The 15,308-nt window shown below is 50.0% G+C and overlaps 1 protein-coding gene across 1 annotated transcript in view; it reads left to right on the top strand.

The window, feature by feature from the left end:
- The window catches only part of eif4g1a (eukaryotic translation initiation factor 4 gamma, 1a), a 43,986-nt gene that overhangs the window by 14,921 nt on the left and 13,757 nt on the right, over window positions 1-15,308 (top strand). Inside the window, exons 10-18 of the mRNA XM_060906548.1 lie at window positions 51-691; window positions 842-899; window positions 10,947-11,035; window positions 11,373-11,562; window positions 11,808-11,941; window positions 12,110-12,226; window positions 13,241-13,609; window positions 14,347-14,493; window positions 14,762-14,998. Of these exons, the coding sequence (XP_060762531.1) occupies window positions 51-691; window positions 842-899; window positions 10,947-11,035; window positions 11,373-11,562; window positions 11,808-11,941; window positions 12,110-12,226; window positions 13,241-13,609; window positions 14,347-14,493; window positions 14,762-14,998 (1,982 nt within the window). The remainder of the gene's footprint in view (window positions 1-50; window positions 692-841; window positions 900-10,946; window positions 11,036-11,372; window positions 11,563-11,807; window positions 11,942-12,109; window positions 12,227-13,240; window positions 13,610-14,346; window positions 14,494-14,761; window positions 14,999-15,308) is intronic.

Raw genomic sequence — 15,308 nt, 5'->3', positions numbered from 1 at the left:
TTTAATCCAGCTCCTGTAATCCAGACTTTCTCCTCGTGTGTGTTGTTCAGATGATCATGTGAAGTCCTCGAGCCCTGCGGCTCGTGCCTCGCCCACTCCGCCTTGTTCAGATCCTACCCCCGAGCCTAAGTCCGTCCCGGATATCCTCGCTGCCCCGGCGGTTCCAGTGCCTCCAGGACAAAGCGAAGACGCTGTTTCCACCCCCTCTCCATCCTCATCACCTGCTCCTACAGCTCTCCCCACAGAGCCCACAACGAGTGACTGTGTGGACACCCCTGTGCTTCCTGAAACCACACCCCAAAAGGAGGTGGAGGAGGAAGAGGAGGAGCCTAACTCCGCCCCTGCTGAACAGTCCTGTGTTCACGTTGAAAATGCTGAGCCAGAAAAGGAGACCGAGCCATGCATCGACACGCCACTCCCTGACTCCGCCTGTATTGTTGTGCCTGCCGAGGAGGACACGCCTCCTGCAGCAGCAACCAACGGGGAGACGGACTCTCACGATGTCGAGCTCACCCCAACGGCCACACCCATTTCTGAGCCTGAGATCATCCCGGTGGTCAACGGTCTGCCTCAGGAACCTGAAGAGCTGCAGGATGAGAAACTCGAGGCAGAACCGGAGCTGATCGCTGAGCCTGAAGCAGCTGAGGTTCAGGAAATTGATGCAAAAACATCTGCAGAAGAGGAGGAAGAGGCGGGGAGAGTGGAGGAAGAGGCGGGGAGAGTGGAGGAAGAGGCGGGGAGAGTGGAGGAAGAGGCGGGGAGAGTGGAGGAAGAGGCGGAAGAGGAGGGGAGAGTGGAGGAAGAGGAGGGGAGAGTGGAGGAAGAGGAGGGGAGAGTGGAGGAAGAGGAGGGGAGAGTGGAGGAAGAGCCCGCTCCTGCTGAGGAGACGACTATGCGTGGTGAGCGGCCATTTCCCCCCAATATGTTTAAAATAAATGTTTCTTTTATTGCTAATTATGCATTTATCATTTTAATTATTTATAAAGCATCTTTAGAATGAAGAGTACTTCTTATATTAATGTTAATTAGATGGCAGTCTAAAGGGAGCATGAGAGACTGACAATTTTATTTTTAATTCTAATGCCGCTTTTCCACTACAAACGCGGCTGAGCCGTGCCATGCCGAGTCGAGCTGAGTCGAGCTGAGCGGGGCTGTTGGAGTTGCATTTCGACTACAACCGCGCTGAACCGTGCTGGCTGGAAGTGGGTGGACACATTGGGTGGAGTTAGCGAAAGTGGGTGGACGTCATGTAATGTCGTTAAGCAGCGCAAACAGTGACATCAGTGACAGTGGCGGAACAAGTCAGAGCCGGGCCGGGGGCGGGGCAAATGACCGGGCCCTTTATTAAAGCTTATCATAACATCATTTTAGGCTACAAAATGTCCGCAACTGCGGTGTTTACCAATTTCAACACTACCGGGTGCAACTATGTTATTTAGTACATCAAGTCCTTCAAACGAACATGTAACTCAGAAACAAAAAACATTAGGATACTGTACATGGCTCATAATAAAACATCAATAGCCTATACTGCGCACATTATTTGAAGGGCATACGAATGAGCGCTCAGAGGTTGCAACGGTGACAGGAAGAGTCAGAAATAAAAGGAGGGCGGTGCAAACCTCACTGAATGCACTGTGTTTACCAATTTCAACACTACGGGGTGCAACTATGTTATTTTGTACATTAAGTCCTTCAAACGAACATGTAACTCAGAAACAAAAAAACATTAGGCGACATACTGTACATGGCTCATAATAAAACATCAATAGCCTACTGCGCGCATTATTTGAAGGGCATACGACGAGCCTTGCGCTCCGCGAACTCGTCCACGATGCTCTGTATGTCACTGATTCAGTGATCTTTTCAGCGGTAGTCTCACGACCCGAATAGTAAACAATAAACATGGAGGACATGGAGTCGTTAGTGTTGCTGGTCTTGGTGCTGTGACTTGTTGTCACCGACAACGCGGACAGATACTGGCAAGAGCGTATAGATGAGGCGAGGCACATAAGGCTTCAGAAATTCTCATAATTCGTAATTATTATTTTTCCGGGTTTGCGGTGTTTACAGATCCCAGCGCGCTCGCGGGGCGTGTGAGGACACTCCTCCTCACCAATCAGTGCACAGGGGAGTGTCTGCTCACGCCCCCAGCCTCACTCGGCACGGCTTGGCTCGCTTCAGCCCCACTCCAAAACGGTGCGAGTTTTAGGGGCTAAGCAGGTCTGAAGCGAGCTGAGTCGTGCTGGTTTTTGGTAGTCGAAACGCGAGCCGTGTCGGGCTGAAGCGAGCTGAAGTGAGCTGAAAAAGGGTAGTGGAAAAGGGCCATAAGTGTGATTAAATGAATTATGCTAGAGGAAATTATGTTCATCTCCCTAAAGGAGCGTCTTTATAGTTTTTAGCTTGTACTGTAGGAATCCTGTTGACACCATGATGTATACTGGTGTGTGTATTTTAGTGCTTAATTACCTGTAATCCTTGGTTTGTGGTGTTTATCTGCAAATTAGTACTTGTATAACCAAGATGGCTGCTTCGGTGTGGCGTTTTGTCTTTTTGTTTGTAAACTCGGTTCACTGCTGCAATATTCAAAGCTCTTTCAGCAGAGAAGAGCTCTTGAACATCAGGGGAACAATGCCAGTGTTATTGGACACCTGGTCAAAGGTGGAGGAGAGGGGAAACGTGCTCGTGCACCTCCATCAATATGGACTTCGCACTCTGTGAGCTGTGATATTTCTCTCAAGCGTGTGGTCATTGTGCAACAAACTGTACGAACTCCAGCTGCTGGTGGGGAGGAACAGGGACTTTTCTACATCTTCTGTTTTATGCTTCGGCGGCACGGTGGTGTAGTGGTTAGCACAGTCGCCTCACAGCAAGAAGGTTCTGGGTTCGAACCCAGCGGCTGGCGAGGGCCTTTCTGTGTGGAGTTTGCATGTTCTCCCTGTGTCTGCGTGGGTTTCCTCTGGGTGCTCCGGTTTCCCCCACAATCCAAAGACATGCAGTTAGGTTAACGTGGGGCAGTCTTGGGCTGAGGTGCCCTTGAGCAAGGTACCTAACCCCTGACTGCTCCCCGGGCGCTCTGGTGTGGCTGCCCACTGCTCTGAGTGTGTGCGCATGTGTTCACTGCTTCAGATGGGTTAAATGCAGAGGATGGATTTCACTGTAAAGTGACGAATAAAGGTTTCTTCTTCTTCACGGAGGTGTGGCTATGCGGACTCGTACCGGGCTCTGCGCTGGCTGGCTTCCAACTTTTTCATTCGTTCTGGTCGGTGTTTATATTCCACTGCAGGTCAACGTGCAGGATGTGCAGTGTCTGACGTTATGTTAATGGCCTTTAGCAGACGCTCTTATCCAGAGCGATGTACCATTTACCCAGAGCAGCTGGGGGTGACCCAAAGCAATTGCCAAGATCAAGAAAACTGAGCCATTCCTGCTGGTCCAGGGACTTGAGCTAGTGACCTTCTGGTCCCAAAGCTGCTTTTCTAACCATTAGGCCATGCCTTCCCCATGATACTGGGTGTGGAGCAGATTAACCCAGATTCCTTAGTTTTTGTCCTTGGTGACTGTAGTAAACCCCGGTGTGGGTGGAGCACAGAAGCACAGCAGGCGAGAGTTGGTGTTTACACACGCACTTTATTCGGCTTTTCAGCTTTTTCTTATTCACTCACTCACACAAGTGTTGTGGTCGGGGAGAGACTCTTCTCTCCCCCTCCCTTTATACTCCATCCCTGCAAAACACACACACACACACACACACACACACACACACACACAAATTGACATCAGGTGTAATGACCTAGCCACTTACCTTCCCCGATCCCGCCCTCCATTCACAGACTGCTGCTTGGCCACGCCCCCGCTGCCACATACCCCCACCGCCCGACTCAGGCCAGGGAGCCGTCCGACCTGAAGCTGACTCCCACCCCCCACCCCCCCCAGATGGGCCAGGAAGTCTGCCACCACCATCTGTGTCTCCGGCCTGTGGATCACATCGAACTTAAATGGCTGGAGCGCGAGATACCAACGGGTGATCCGTGCATTGGCATCCTTCATGCGGTGGAGCCACTGGCTGGGCGCGTGGTCCGAACAGAGAGTGAAGGGCGCCCCAGCAGGTAGTATCGGAGTAGTCTGGCTAATGCGACTTCAAAGCTCTGCGAGCATTTGGTCTGGCAAAGATATTAAGCCCAACCGTTTCCCAAAGTGCGTGGTTGACCTGCCTCCCTGAAATGCCTCAGTTTGCTACTGGTCGAAGCCAGAAAAGGCTGTAACGAAGCTTAAACCAATCACATCACTCTTTCCTCTGACGTATGTGACGCGACGGGGCTAACTGGTAGATTAAACTCTTACCGAAGCCAGTCGGGAGCAAGGCGAAAATGGCCTTCCTTTCAATATATACCTCCAGGGCTGCTCTTTGCTCCGTTTTCAATGAGAACTTGCTCCATGTTTGTAATGTTTCTAGTGAATGAAGCGCTTCCGGCATAGAGTCTGTAAACAATCTATGGCTTCCGGTCGCAGTTCTACTACGTCACTGCCTTGAACACGCCTCTACCCAGGGCCGTTGGAGATGCTCAAAGTTGATTGGCTCCCGATTTTTCGGGAGCTTGGAAGAGCTGTAGATAGCTTGCCTGGCCAGACTAAGCTCGCAACAGGCCCTCGTGTTGCGTCACGCTTAGGATAGGCGGGCCCAGGCTAGTATCGGAGGGCGAGGACCGCACACTTGATGGCGAGACACTCCTTTTCAATTGTGCTGTATTTGCTCTCGTGCATCGACAGCTTCCGGCTGATGTACAGCACCGGGTGCTCCTCCACCTCCTGGGACAAAACGGCCCCCAGCCCCCTGTCCGATGCATCAGTCTGCAAAATAAAGGGGAGAGAGAAGTTAGGGGAGTGTAAAAGTGGCCCCCCCGCACAGTGCAGCTTTTACCTCCGAGAAGGCTTGTTGGCATTGCTCCGTCCACTGGACCGGATCTTGAGCCCCCTTTTCAGTGAGGTCGGTTAGCGGGCTGGTGACATCCGAATAGTTAGGTATAAACCTACGATAGTAGCCAGCCAGCCCCAAGAACTGCCTCACCTCCTTTTTGGTCTTGGGCCTCGGGCAGGCCGCAATCGCTGTGGTCTTGTTAATTGGGGACGCACCTGCCCATGACCCAAGTGGAACCCCAGATACTGTACTTCCACCCGCCCAATCGCACACTTTTTCGGGTTAGCTGTGAGGCCCGCTCGCCTCAGCTACTTTAGAACAGCTCTCAGGTGTTCCAAGTGCCACGGCCAATCATGACTGTAAATTATTATGTCGTCTAGATAGGCGGCCGCGTAGGCAGCATGAGGGCGGAGGACCCTGTCCATAAGCCGCTGGAACGTAGCGGGCTCCCCAAACAACCCAAAGGGAAGCGTGACGAATTGGTGTAAACCAAACGGTGTGGAAAAGGCCGTTTTCTCTCAGGATAGAGGAGTCAAGGGGATCTGCCAATATCCCTTGGTTAGATCCAGTGTCGAATAAAAGCGAGCAGCGCCTAACCGATCAAGCAACTCATCATTGCGAGGCATTGGGTACGCGTCAAATTTAGACACCGCGTTGACCTTGCTATAGTCCACACAGAACCGGACCGACCCATCAGTCTTGGGAACCAGGACCACTGGGCTGCTCCAGTCACTGTGGGACTCCTCGATTATGCCCATTTCGAGCATGGCCTTGAGTTCATCCCGAACCACCTTTTTCTTGTGTTCGGGCAAGCGGTAAGGGCGGCTATGCACTACCACCCCCGGGGGCGTTTCAATGTGGTGTTCTATGAGGTGGGTACAACCCGGAAGGGGCGAGAACACGTCGGAAAATTCCTTCTGCAACCTGGCTACCTCCGTGAGTTGGGTCGGCGAGAGGTGGTCTCCACAAGGGACTGGAGTGGTCTGCGATGTTATCTTTTTTTACCTCTGGCCCCAGCTCCGCCTTCTCTGGGATGGCCAACGCCACGGGGACCCCCTCATTCCAACGTTTTAAGAGGTTGAGGTGGTATACTTGCAGTGCCCCACCCCTATCCATTCGCTTTACCTCATAGTCGACGTCCCCGACTCGCCGTGTGACCTCGAAGGGCCCTTGCCACTTGGCGACTAATTTAGAACTCAACGTGGGCAATAATACGAGTACTTTTTCTCCCGGCGTGAATTCTCTAAGGCGCGTGCCCCTGTCGTACAGCCGACTTTGACGTTCTTGTGCCTGCCGTAAATTCTCCTGTGTTAATTGCGTGAGGGTGTGGAGTTTTGTGCGCAGGTCAAGAACGTACTAGATTTCATTTTTACTCAGTGAAGGTCCCTCCTCCCAATCTTCCCGCAGCACATCTAGAATGCCACATTGCTTACGCCCATATAATAATTCAAAGGGAGAAAACCCTGTGGAGGCTTACGGGACCTCTCGTACTGCGAACAACAGGAGTTCGAGCCACTTATCCCAATTACGCGCATCTTCACTAACGAATTTCCAGATTGTTTGAGTGTCTGGTTGAATTGCTCTACTAATCCATCCGTTTGTGGGTGATATACACTGGTGCGGATGGACTTAATCCCCAGTAACCCATACAGCTCGCGCAGTGTGCGTGACATAAACGAGGTGCCTTGGTCTGTCAGGATTTCTTTCGGAATCCCAACCCGGGAGATAATGCGGAAGAGTGCTTCCGCAATACTGCGTGCTAAGATATTGCGGAGAGGCACTGCCTCCGGATATCGCATTGCATAGTCCACCAGAACTAAAATAAAGCGATATCCCCGTGCTGACCGATCTAATGGCCCGACGAGATCCATCCCAATTCGCTCAAATGGGGTCTTGATTAGAGGAAGAGGGATTTACTAATTGGGATTCACGGCACGCCGCACACCACCGACGGACATCCCCGCGAATCCCAGGCCAATAGAACCGGGCCATTATTCAGGCTAGTGTTTTTTCTTGCCCCAAGTGTCCAGCCATGGGATTAAAGTGAGCCGCATGGAATACAAGTTCCCTACGGCTCTTTGGGATTAACAACTGGGTTACTCGTTCCTTGGTTTGAGTGTCCTGCGTCACTCGGTACAATCTATCTTTAATAATGGCAAAATAAGGGAAGGTTGGCGCCGTGCTTGGCTGAAGAGTTTGACCATCGATTACTCTCACTTGGTCAAACGCATGCCGCAGAGTCTCGTCTCGCGACTGCTCTAACAGGAAATCCCCGAGAGAGGGAGGAGGAGCGGAGTGCTCCTCACTCTGACGCAGTGTTGACGCAGACAGCTCTGACAGCTTCTCCAGCCAATGCCACACCAGGATCTTCCCGTGACCTACTAGGGCAGGACCCACTGCGTGTTAAATACCCCATTAATTCTTTAAATCCCAGCCAATCAGTACCCAAGATCAACGAGTGGGTAAGACGAGGATTAACCGCCACCTTCATTTTATGCGTTTGGCCCCGGAATAGAATATGGACAGACACTAGAGGGTAATGGTGAACATCCCCGTGCACACACACAACACTTTCACCGCTTGTGCTCCCCCCAATGCCTCACCTTGCACCAGGCATTGATGAATTGAGGTCTGATTGCAACCGGAATTCACCAAAGCGTGATATGTATCCCCTTGAATACTCACCGGTACGCGATACGTTCCGGCGTGTCGGGGATCCGGATGACAGCCCCCACCTCCCTTGTGGGGCTCTGATTCGGGAGACGCTCCAATTCCCCGCCGCGCCAGCACACCGGCCCAGGCTTTCCCTCTGCACTCACCTGAGGGGGAGACAACACTGACACAGAAGCGGGAGATGGGAGGACACCACGGGTGCGACGGGCCGGCTGGGGAGGAGCCAGCCGCCGCCTTTGTGGCAGGGGAACGGGGTGGGGAGGGGGACAAGAGACAGGAGAGGGGGAAGAGAAGCGAGGGGAGGCGCCTCCAGATGGTCCTCCGCCAGCTCGATGGCTCGTTCCAGCGATGCCGGGCGGTGACACTGGACCCATTCCACCATTCCTTCTGGAAGTTGAGAGATGAACTGCTCCAGTGCCACCAGATCGATGATCTCCTCTTCCGCCCTCAGCCACCGCCGGCAGGCGTCCCGGAGTTGCTGGCCGAATGCAAACGGCCGGCCGACCTCCTCCAGTGTCAGTGTCCGGAAGCGCTGACTGTGTTGCTCCGGGGAGCGGCTGAGCCGCTGCAGGATGGCTTTCCTTGGGTCTGCATAGACCAGCCGGCTGTCAGCAGGGAGCTGCTGCGCTTCGCCAGTTAGGAGCGGGAGGAGGTGCACCACGCGCTGCTCCAGCGGCCACCCCCACACCTCGGCTGTTTGCTCAAAGAGAGCGAGGAACACTTCCGGATCATCCTGCAGTCCCATCTTCGTGAGGGTGGCGGCGGCTCTGCTGATGTGAGCCGGTGCCGGAACGCCTGGCGATCTTCCCACTGGGCCAGCATCAAGGCTTCGAAGCGCTGCTGCTGCTCCTTCCGGAGGGTGATCAGCTCTTGATGCTGTTTCTGCTGGGTGGTAGCGAGGGCAAGGATGAGCTCTTTGAACAGGGAGGACTCCATGGGGCGGTTCCCTTCTGTGCGTCCTGGGTTTCAGCACCACTGTAGTAAACCCCGGTGTGGGTGGAGCACAGAAGTACGGCAGGCGAGAGTTGGTGTTTATACACACGCACTTTATTCGGCTTTTCAGCTTTCTTTCTTACTCACTCACTCACACGTGTTGTGGTCGGGGAGAGACTCTTCTCTCCCCCTCCCTTTATACTTCATCCCTGCAACAAACAAACACACACATGCGCGCGCACAAATTGACATCAGGTGTAATGACCTAGCCACTTACCTTCCCCGACCCCGCCCTCCATTCACAGACTGCTGCTTGGCCACGCCCCCGCTGCCACAGTGACCTTTAACAAAGGTAACCTCAGCCACGGGCTATCCAAATACAGACCATTTAAATACATGACCAGAGAGGAGAATATTTTGTATCGCTGCTACACTACAGTCAGCAGTGCCCATCATGTCGTCCCCTGTGCTGCACTGGGTCACACTGACCACGTCATCGTCCACCTGATTCTTGTGTACAGGCAGAAATTAAAACTGAAACTTGTAGTGAGGACATCAAAGATGTGGAGCAATGAGGCTGTGGAGAACCTTCAGGCGTGCTTGGACTGTACAAACCGGGATGTGTTCAGGACTGATACCAACAGTCTGGATGAGTACACAGAGGCTGTGACGTCTAACATCAGCTTCTGTGAGGACTGTTGCATTCCATCACAAACCAGGGTGAGTTAGAGTAATGACCAACCCTGGTTCACAAATCAGCTCCGACAGCTAAGGTTGCAAAAGGAAGTGTTCAGAAGTGGGGACAGGAACAGGTTTAGTAAGGTGGTGAGAGAGGATAAACGACTGTACTGAGAAAGTCTGACACCAGTTCTCAGCCAGTGACACTACGTCTGTCTGGAAAGGGCTCAGACAGATCACCAACTACAAACCGTCAACCCCCCACTCTGTTAACGACTTGCGCCTGACCAACCACCTGAATGAGTTCTACTGTCGCTTTGAGAGACAATGGTACTGTCCTGATCTCATCCCCCATGACTCCATATTCCAGCTCCTGCCCACCACCCCCACCTCGACTGCTGCCAGGGCTTTTTTACTATCTTGCAACCTGGAGGGCCCCCCACCCTCCACCACAGTATCAACTCTCTCCGTTCTGAAGAGGGACGTCACCAAGCTCTTTAAGGTGCAGGTTCCCCACAAAACAGCAGGTCTCACATCTGCCTCACGATTTACCCTGAAGCACTGTGCTGATCAGCTGTCTCCGGTGTTCAGACATCAGCACTTCAACTGGAGACGTGCCATGTGCCGGCCTGCTTCAAGGCCTCCACCATTATCTTCATCCCCAAAAAGCCAAGGATCACAGGATTAAATGATTACAGACCCATCACCCTGACTTCTGTGGTTATGAAATCCTTCGAGTGCCTTGTGCTTTACCACCTTAAAGCCATCACTGACCCGCTCCTGGACCCCATGCAGTTCGTCTACAGACCCAACAGATCTGCAGATGATGTCAGCATGGATCTTCACTTCATCCTCCAGCACCTGGACTCCCCAGGAAGCTATGCTAGGATCCTGTTTGTGGATTTCAGTTCCACTTTCAACACTGATCCTGGCTCTTCTGCAGGACAAGCTCTCCCAGCTGAGAATGCCTGACTCCACCTGCAGGTGGATCACTGACTTCCTGTCTAACAGGAAGCAGAGCAGGAATCTGGGGAAACACGTCTCTGACTCCCGGATCCCCCCCCCCCAAGGCTGTGTCTTCTCCCTGTACATCAACAGCTGCACCTCCAGTCATCAGTCTGTCAAGCTCCTGAAGTTCGTAGAGACACCACCCTCATTGGACTCCTCTCTGATGAGGATGAATCTGTTTATAGGTGGGAGACTGCAGCAGGATGCCAGATGGTCAGGCAGAACATCTTGGAGCTTAATTTCCTAAAGACAGCGGAGAGGATTGTAGACTTCAGGAGGAGCTCTGCCACACTCTCCCACATCACCCTGTTTGACTATTTATTTAACCCACTGCACAGATTCTCTTCCTTTCACACTTTCATGTCATGACTCTTCTTCATCCTGTGACCTGGCTGGTTTTTTTGCACATTCCGGGACACACTGTACAGTTTGGACTTAAAACACCCCAGGCACAAACTCCCTTAAATATCTCCGCTTTTCAAATTTGCATATTTTCATATATATATTTTTTAATTCTGTTTATTTTACTTTTTGTCTAGTTTTAAATTTTTATCTTAACTGCTCAATCACCAAAGCAAATTCCTCGTATGTGAGGACAGACTTGGCAATAAACTCGATTCTGATTCCGATTCTGATTTGTTGGGAGTCCCCGCCCCCATGAATTTATTGTGGAATATTTTTGATGTCGTTGTTGAGCTCCTGAAGGTCTGAGCTCTGCTCTTCTGTGTGTTCTCAGCTGTTCCATCCGTGCCAAAGAAGAAAAAGCTGAAGAAAAGTGATTTGAATAATAAAGCTGTCGGAGACGTGTTGGATGCCTATAAAGAGGTTTGTATGTTTACACTCTTCATCTTAGCTCTGTAAACAAAACAATCACTGATCTCAGAAATATTACATTTAAAGGAGTATTGAACTTGCGCTTTGTGCAAAAAAACGCCCACTTGAGAAGTGTGTTGATGAAACAGGCTTGAGATTCCTACCATGTGACTCTCTTCCTGATCCCAACACTTTTAATTGCTTGTGTTGTAACCTGAGAGGGAAAATGGAGACGTGGTGATGTTCGGAAAACTGAGGAAGCCCTGTGGTGTTCCGTATCTCTGCCGCAAAAAAATGATCAAAATCCCTGCTCCCAGTTGATTTTAACACTGATTCTTTATTTCCTTAGCCGGAGGAGAAGGAGCTCACTCCTGACCCGGCTCCTGTTGAGGTCCAGCCCTCGGAACCTCATCCTGCTCCCTCTCCCTCCCCTGAGGAGATGGAAGAGACGTGGGAGGAAAAAGAGGACAAACTGGATACCGAGAACATCGAACCCGAGACGGCAAAACCTGTGGAGCAGAAATATCAATATAAAGAGGGTGAGGGAGGAATTACTTATTAAAGTTGACAATGTTTTGATAGATGATCATATGGATTTTAATTGAAGCCTTTCGAAGGTTATTACACACCTGTGGTTTGTGGAAGTTGAGTTAGAGATCTTGTATCCATGTTTGATGTTTCAGATTCATGGTGTGTAGCTCCAGCTTGGGATTTTATCAACTCTGAGCTTGATTGATAGATATTTATTTATCTCTTTTTCTCCCTCCCCACTTCCTGTTTTTAGAGCACTGGAAGCCCATTAATCCAGAGGAGAAGAAGCAGTACGATCGGGAATTCCTCCTGCGCTTCCAGTTCATCAGTGTGAGCATGCACAAACCCGAGGGTCTTCCGCACATCACTGACGTTGTTCTGGACAAGGTAGGCGTGACCTGTGTTTGTGACGGAATGCTCTGTAGGAGCGCAGTGTTGGACTCGGTGTGAAGTGCCAGGACGATATTTAACTGCTGTTTGTGTGTGTTTATTTTTATAAATTCTCTTCCTTCCAGTCCTCATCTTTTTTTTTTTTTTCTCTCTTTCGCTCTTCAGGCTAATAAAACACCGCTGCGGCCGTTGGACCCGAGCCGCCTGATGAACTGTGGGCCAGATTTCACGCCTTCATTCGCTAATCTGGGCAGAGCTCCACTTTTAGGAGGACGAGGACCTGTAAGTGTCTCAGAGGAACTTTTTAAACACCTGTTAGTGTTGTTAACTCTCTGGAGTGTAACACTACGTTCAGACTGCAACCTGAAACGACCCATATCCGATTTTTTTGTTAGGCCGTTCACATTACCAATTATATGAGAGTTGTATGCGATCTCCAATATGAACGGAAAACGACCCAAAAGTGTTCCGCATGCGCAAATTGACACGTAATAAGCACATCTACGTAATACGTAAACAAAAAAAAGCGCACTCTTCAAGTTTGCAAGTAAAGCATGGAGATGAGGCGAGACCTGGCGATGTGGTTTTTGTGGCGGCGGTGGAACTCTCACAATCTGATTAATGTGGGCAGCAGACTAATGAGACCGAAGGTGTCAAATTACTGGAAATTTCCAGAACAATCTTATAATCTTGTAATACAGGATGGTTTAAGTTATAAATCAGTTATAGAAACTGTTTTATTTAATCAGGCTAACAGATCAACATCCAGGTCCCTACCAAATCCACCATTAGCTTGATCAATTCTATAAAAGTCTATTTAAATTCTGAAAACTGTACAAATGTTGTTTTCCACCAAAGAGGTGGGATTAGCCAACGCAGAATAGTGACGTTTGTCTCTTGTTGATGACGTGTAGGTCGCATGAATGCGACCTGTCCGGTCAGACTGCAGTCGCATGTGAAAATAACGGATATGCATCGGAATTAGGACCACATATCCAAGCGGCCTGGGTCGCATGTGAAAAAAATCGGATCTGTGTCGTTCCGATTGTCAATAACAAATCGGATACAGGTCACATATGGGCAAAAAAATCGGATATGGGTTGTTTCAGGGTGCAGTCTGAACGTAGTCTGCTAGTGCAGGTAAGAGTAGCTGTGCTTCTTTTATTTACACTGACTTTGGTTCAGTGTGTAAAACTAAGAGTTTGTCACCATTTTTGTTTAAATAGCTTTAGTTGTGCTGTGGATTATTTTCATTTATTTATTTATTTGAAACGCCTCATTTCTGGCGTCTCTCAGCCCCCAGGGCCGCGGCGGTCTCAGCCGGGTCAGCGCAAAGAGCCACGCAAAATCATCGCCAGCGTGTCTCTGAACGATGACGTGCAGCTGAACAAGGCTGAGAAAGCCTGGAAGCCAGCGGTGAAGAAGTCTCGCGCTGATGATGATGACCCCGAAGCGGTCAAAACTCGGGAGCTGTTCCGGAGAGTGCGCAGCATCCTGAACAAACTGACACCGCAGATGTTCCAGCAGCTCATGAAGCAGGTCACGGAGCTAACCATTGACACCGAGGAAAGACTCAAAGGAGTCATCGACCTGATATTCGAAAAAGCCATTTCCGAACCCAACTTCTCCGTCGCTTACGCCAACATGTGCCGCTGCCTTATGGGGGTGAGTCGCCTCACTCAGTCGCTCTCGCTATGAACTTATTGATTTAAGGTTTCTTTAATGTTTTATGTACTCTTTTAATCACATCCAAACCTACGCTTTATTCTGTTTTGCTCTGTACACACACAGGCATTGCTAATTTCTTCAAGAAAATTCTACCTGTAAGATCTACAACAGTGAATATAACACTACACACAGCACCCTCAGTTTTTGTGTCACTCGTGAGGACACAAAACATGGATCTATCGAGTATTGTCACTCCATCACACTTCTGACGTGATAGCGCTCCACCTAGTGGCTCTTCCTGATATGACACTGTCTGTGTGGTTGTGTGCTTGCACTGCAGCAGTCAGTGTTAATTTAAAAATTACAAATAAATCACTGATTGTTGAGGAAATTTTATGATTATTGATGTGTGAAAAAGCTTTGATCACAAACCTACTCCCTTGGTGATGGATGTTTGATATTCTTGGTTTGAGAGTATAATTAAGTTTGGGACACGACCACAGGGGCTGATGGTGTTGCGCTGCCTAATAGGGGTGTGTGTGTGGGGGGGCTCTGAGTTTTGTGCCACTGAGGATCTGAAGTGTTGAAGCTTTGTTTACACTGAACTGTGACTTGACCCAAAAAAAAGTTATTTTTTGGAAAAGATATGTTGTGAAGCTGAATGTGACGAGAATATTACTTACAAGGGGTGTCTTTTTTTTTTTAAGCACATAAATGTGTGTTCACTTTTCCAGCTGAAAGTGCCCACCTCAGACAAACCGGGAGCCACTGTGAATTTCCGTAAACTGCTGCTGAACCGCTGCCAGAAGGAGTTTGAGAAGGACAAGGACGATGACGAGATCTTCGAGCAGAAGCAGAAGGAGCTGGACGCTGCCACAGAGGTGCTACACACACTACATTTTCTCTCTCTCTCTCCCCAAAAATGGAAACATTTGAGTCTAAAAGGCAAATTTGAGTTTCTTTTCACTTGCAATGTGAATTTCTAGCAAAACAAATTTTCTAATGCACTCAAGCAGAGATGAAGTTTTTGTGTTGGTTCATGTTGTAACAGTGTGACTAACTTTATGACACCAGTATGGACTATCTATGGACAGTTGCGCTTATATCGTCATTAGTGTACCATAACTGAGCGCTGACGTTTTCCTGCAGGAGGAAGTTCGGCAGCGGTTGAACGAGGAGCTGGAGGAAGCGAAGGACCAGGCCCGCCGCCGTTCCCTCGGCAACATCAAGTTCATCGGAGAGCTGTTTAAGCTGAAGATGCTGACGGAGCCGATCATGCACGACTGCATAGTCAAGCTGCTGAAGAACCACGACGAGGAGAGTCTCGAGTGCCTCTGCAGGCTCCTGTCCACCATCGGCAAGGACCTGGACTTCGAGAAGGCTAAGGTAAAAAAAAACACCACACACTGTGCCTAATGTTTTTCAGTCATGTTAAGTGTTGAAGTTGTAGAAGTTCCTGCTCTTGTATAGATAGTTTTCACTGACGTCACGGCATTCCGGGGAACGCCCCCCAGCCGCCATCTTGGTGGGCAAACAAAACGGACCATTGCCACTACTGGCTACGTTATCTCAGACGAATTTATGAAGTTTTATATAGTCAGTTTTCTAAAATAAAGATCAATGTTGGCAAAATCAAGCAAACAGAAGTATATACATACACATCTCACGGTATGCAGCCAAACTGGCCTTGATTGGG

The sequence above is a fragment of the Neoarius graeffei genome, chromosome 23 (assembly GCF_027579695.1).
Source record: "Neoarius graeffei isolate fNeoGra1 chromosome 23, fNeoGra1.pri, whole genome shotgun sequence".
Classification (NCBI taxonomy): Eukaryota; Metazoa; Chordata; class Actinopteri; order Siluriformes; family Ariidae; genus Neoarius; species Neoarius graeffei.
Note: the sequence above shows the minus strand (reverse complement) of the source record. Positions and strands in the feature narration are given on the sequence as shown.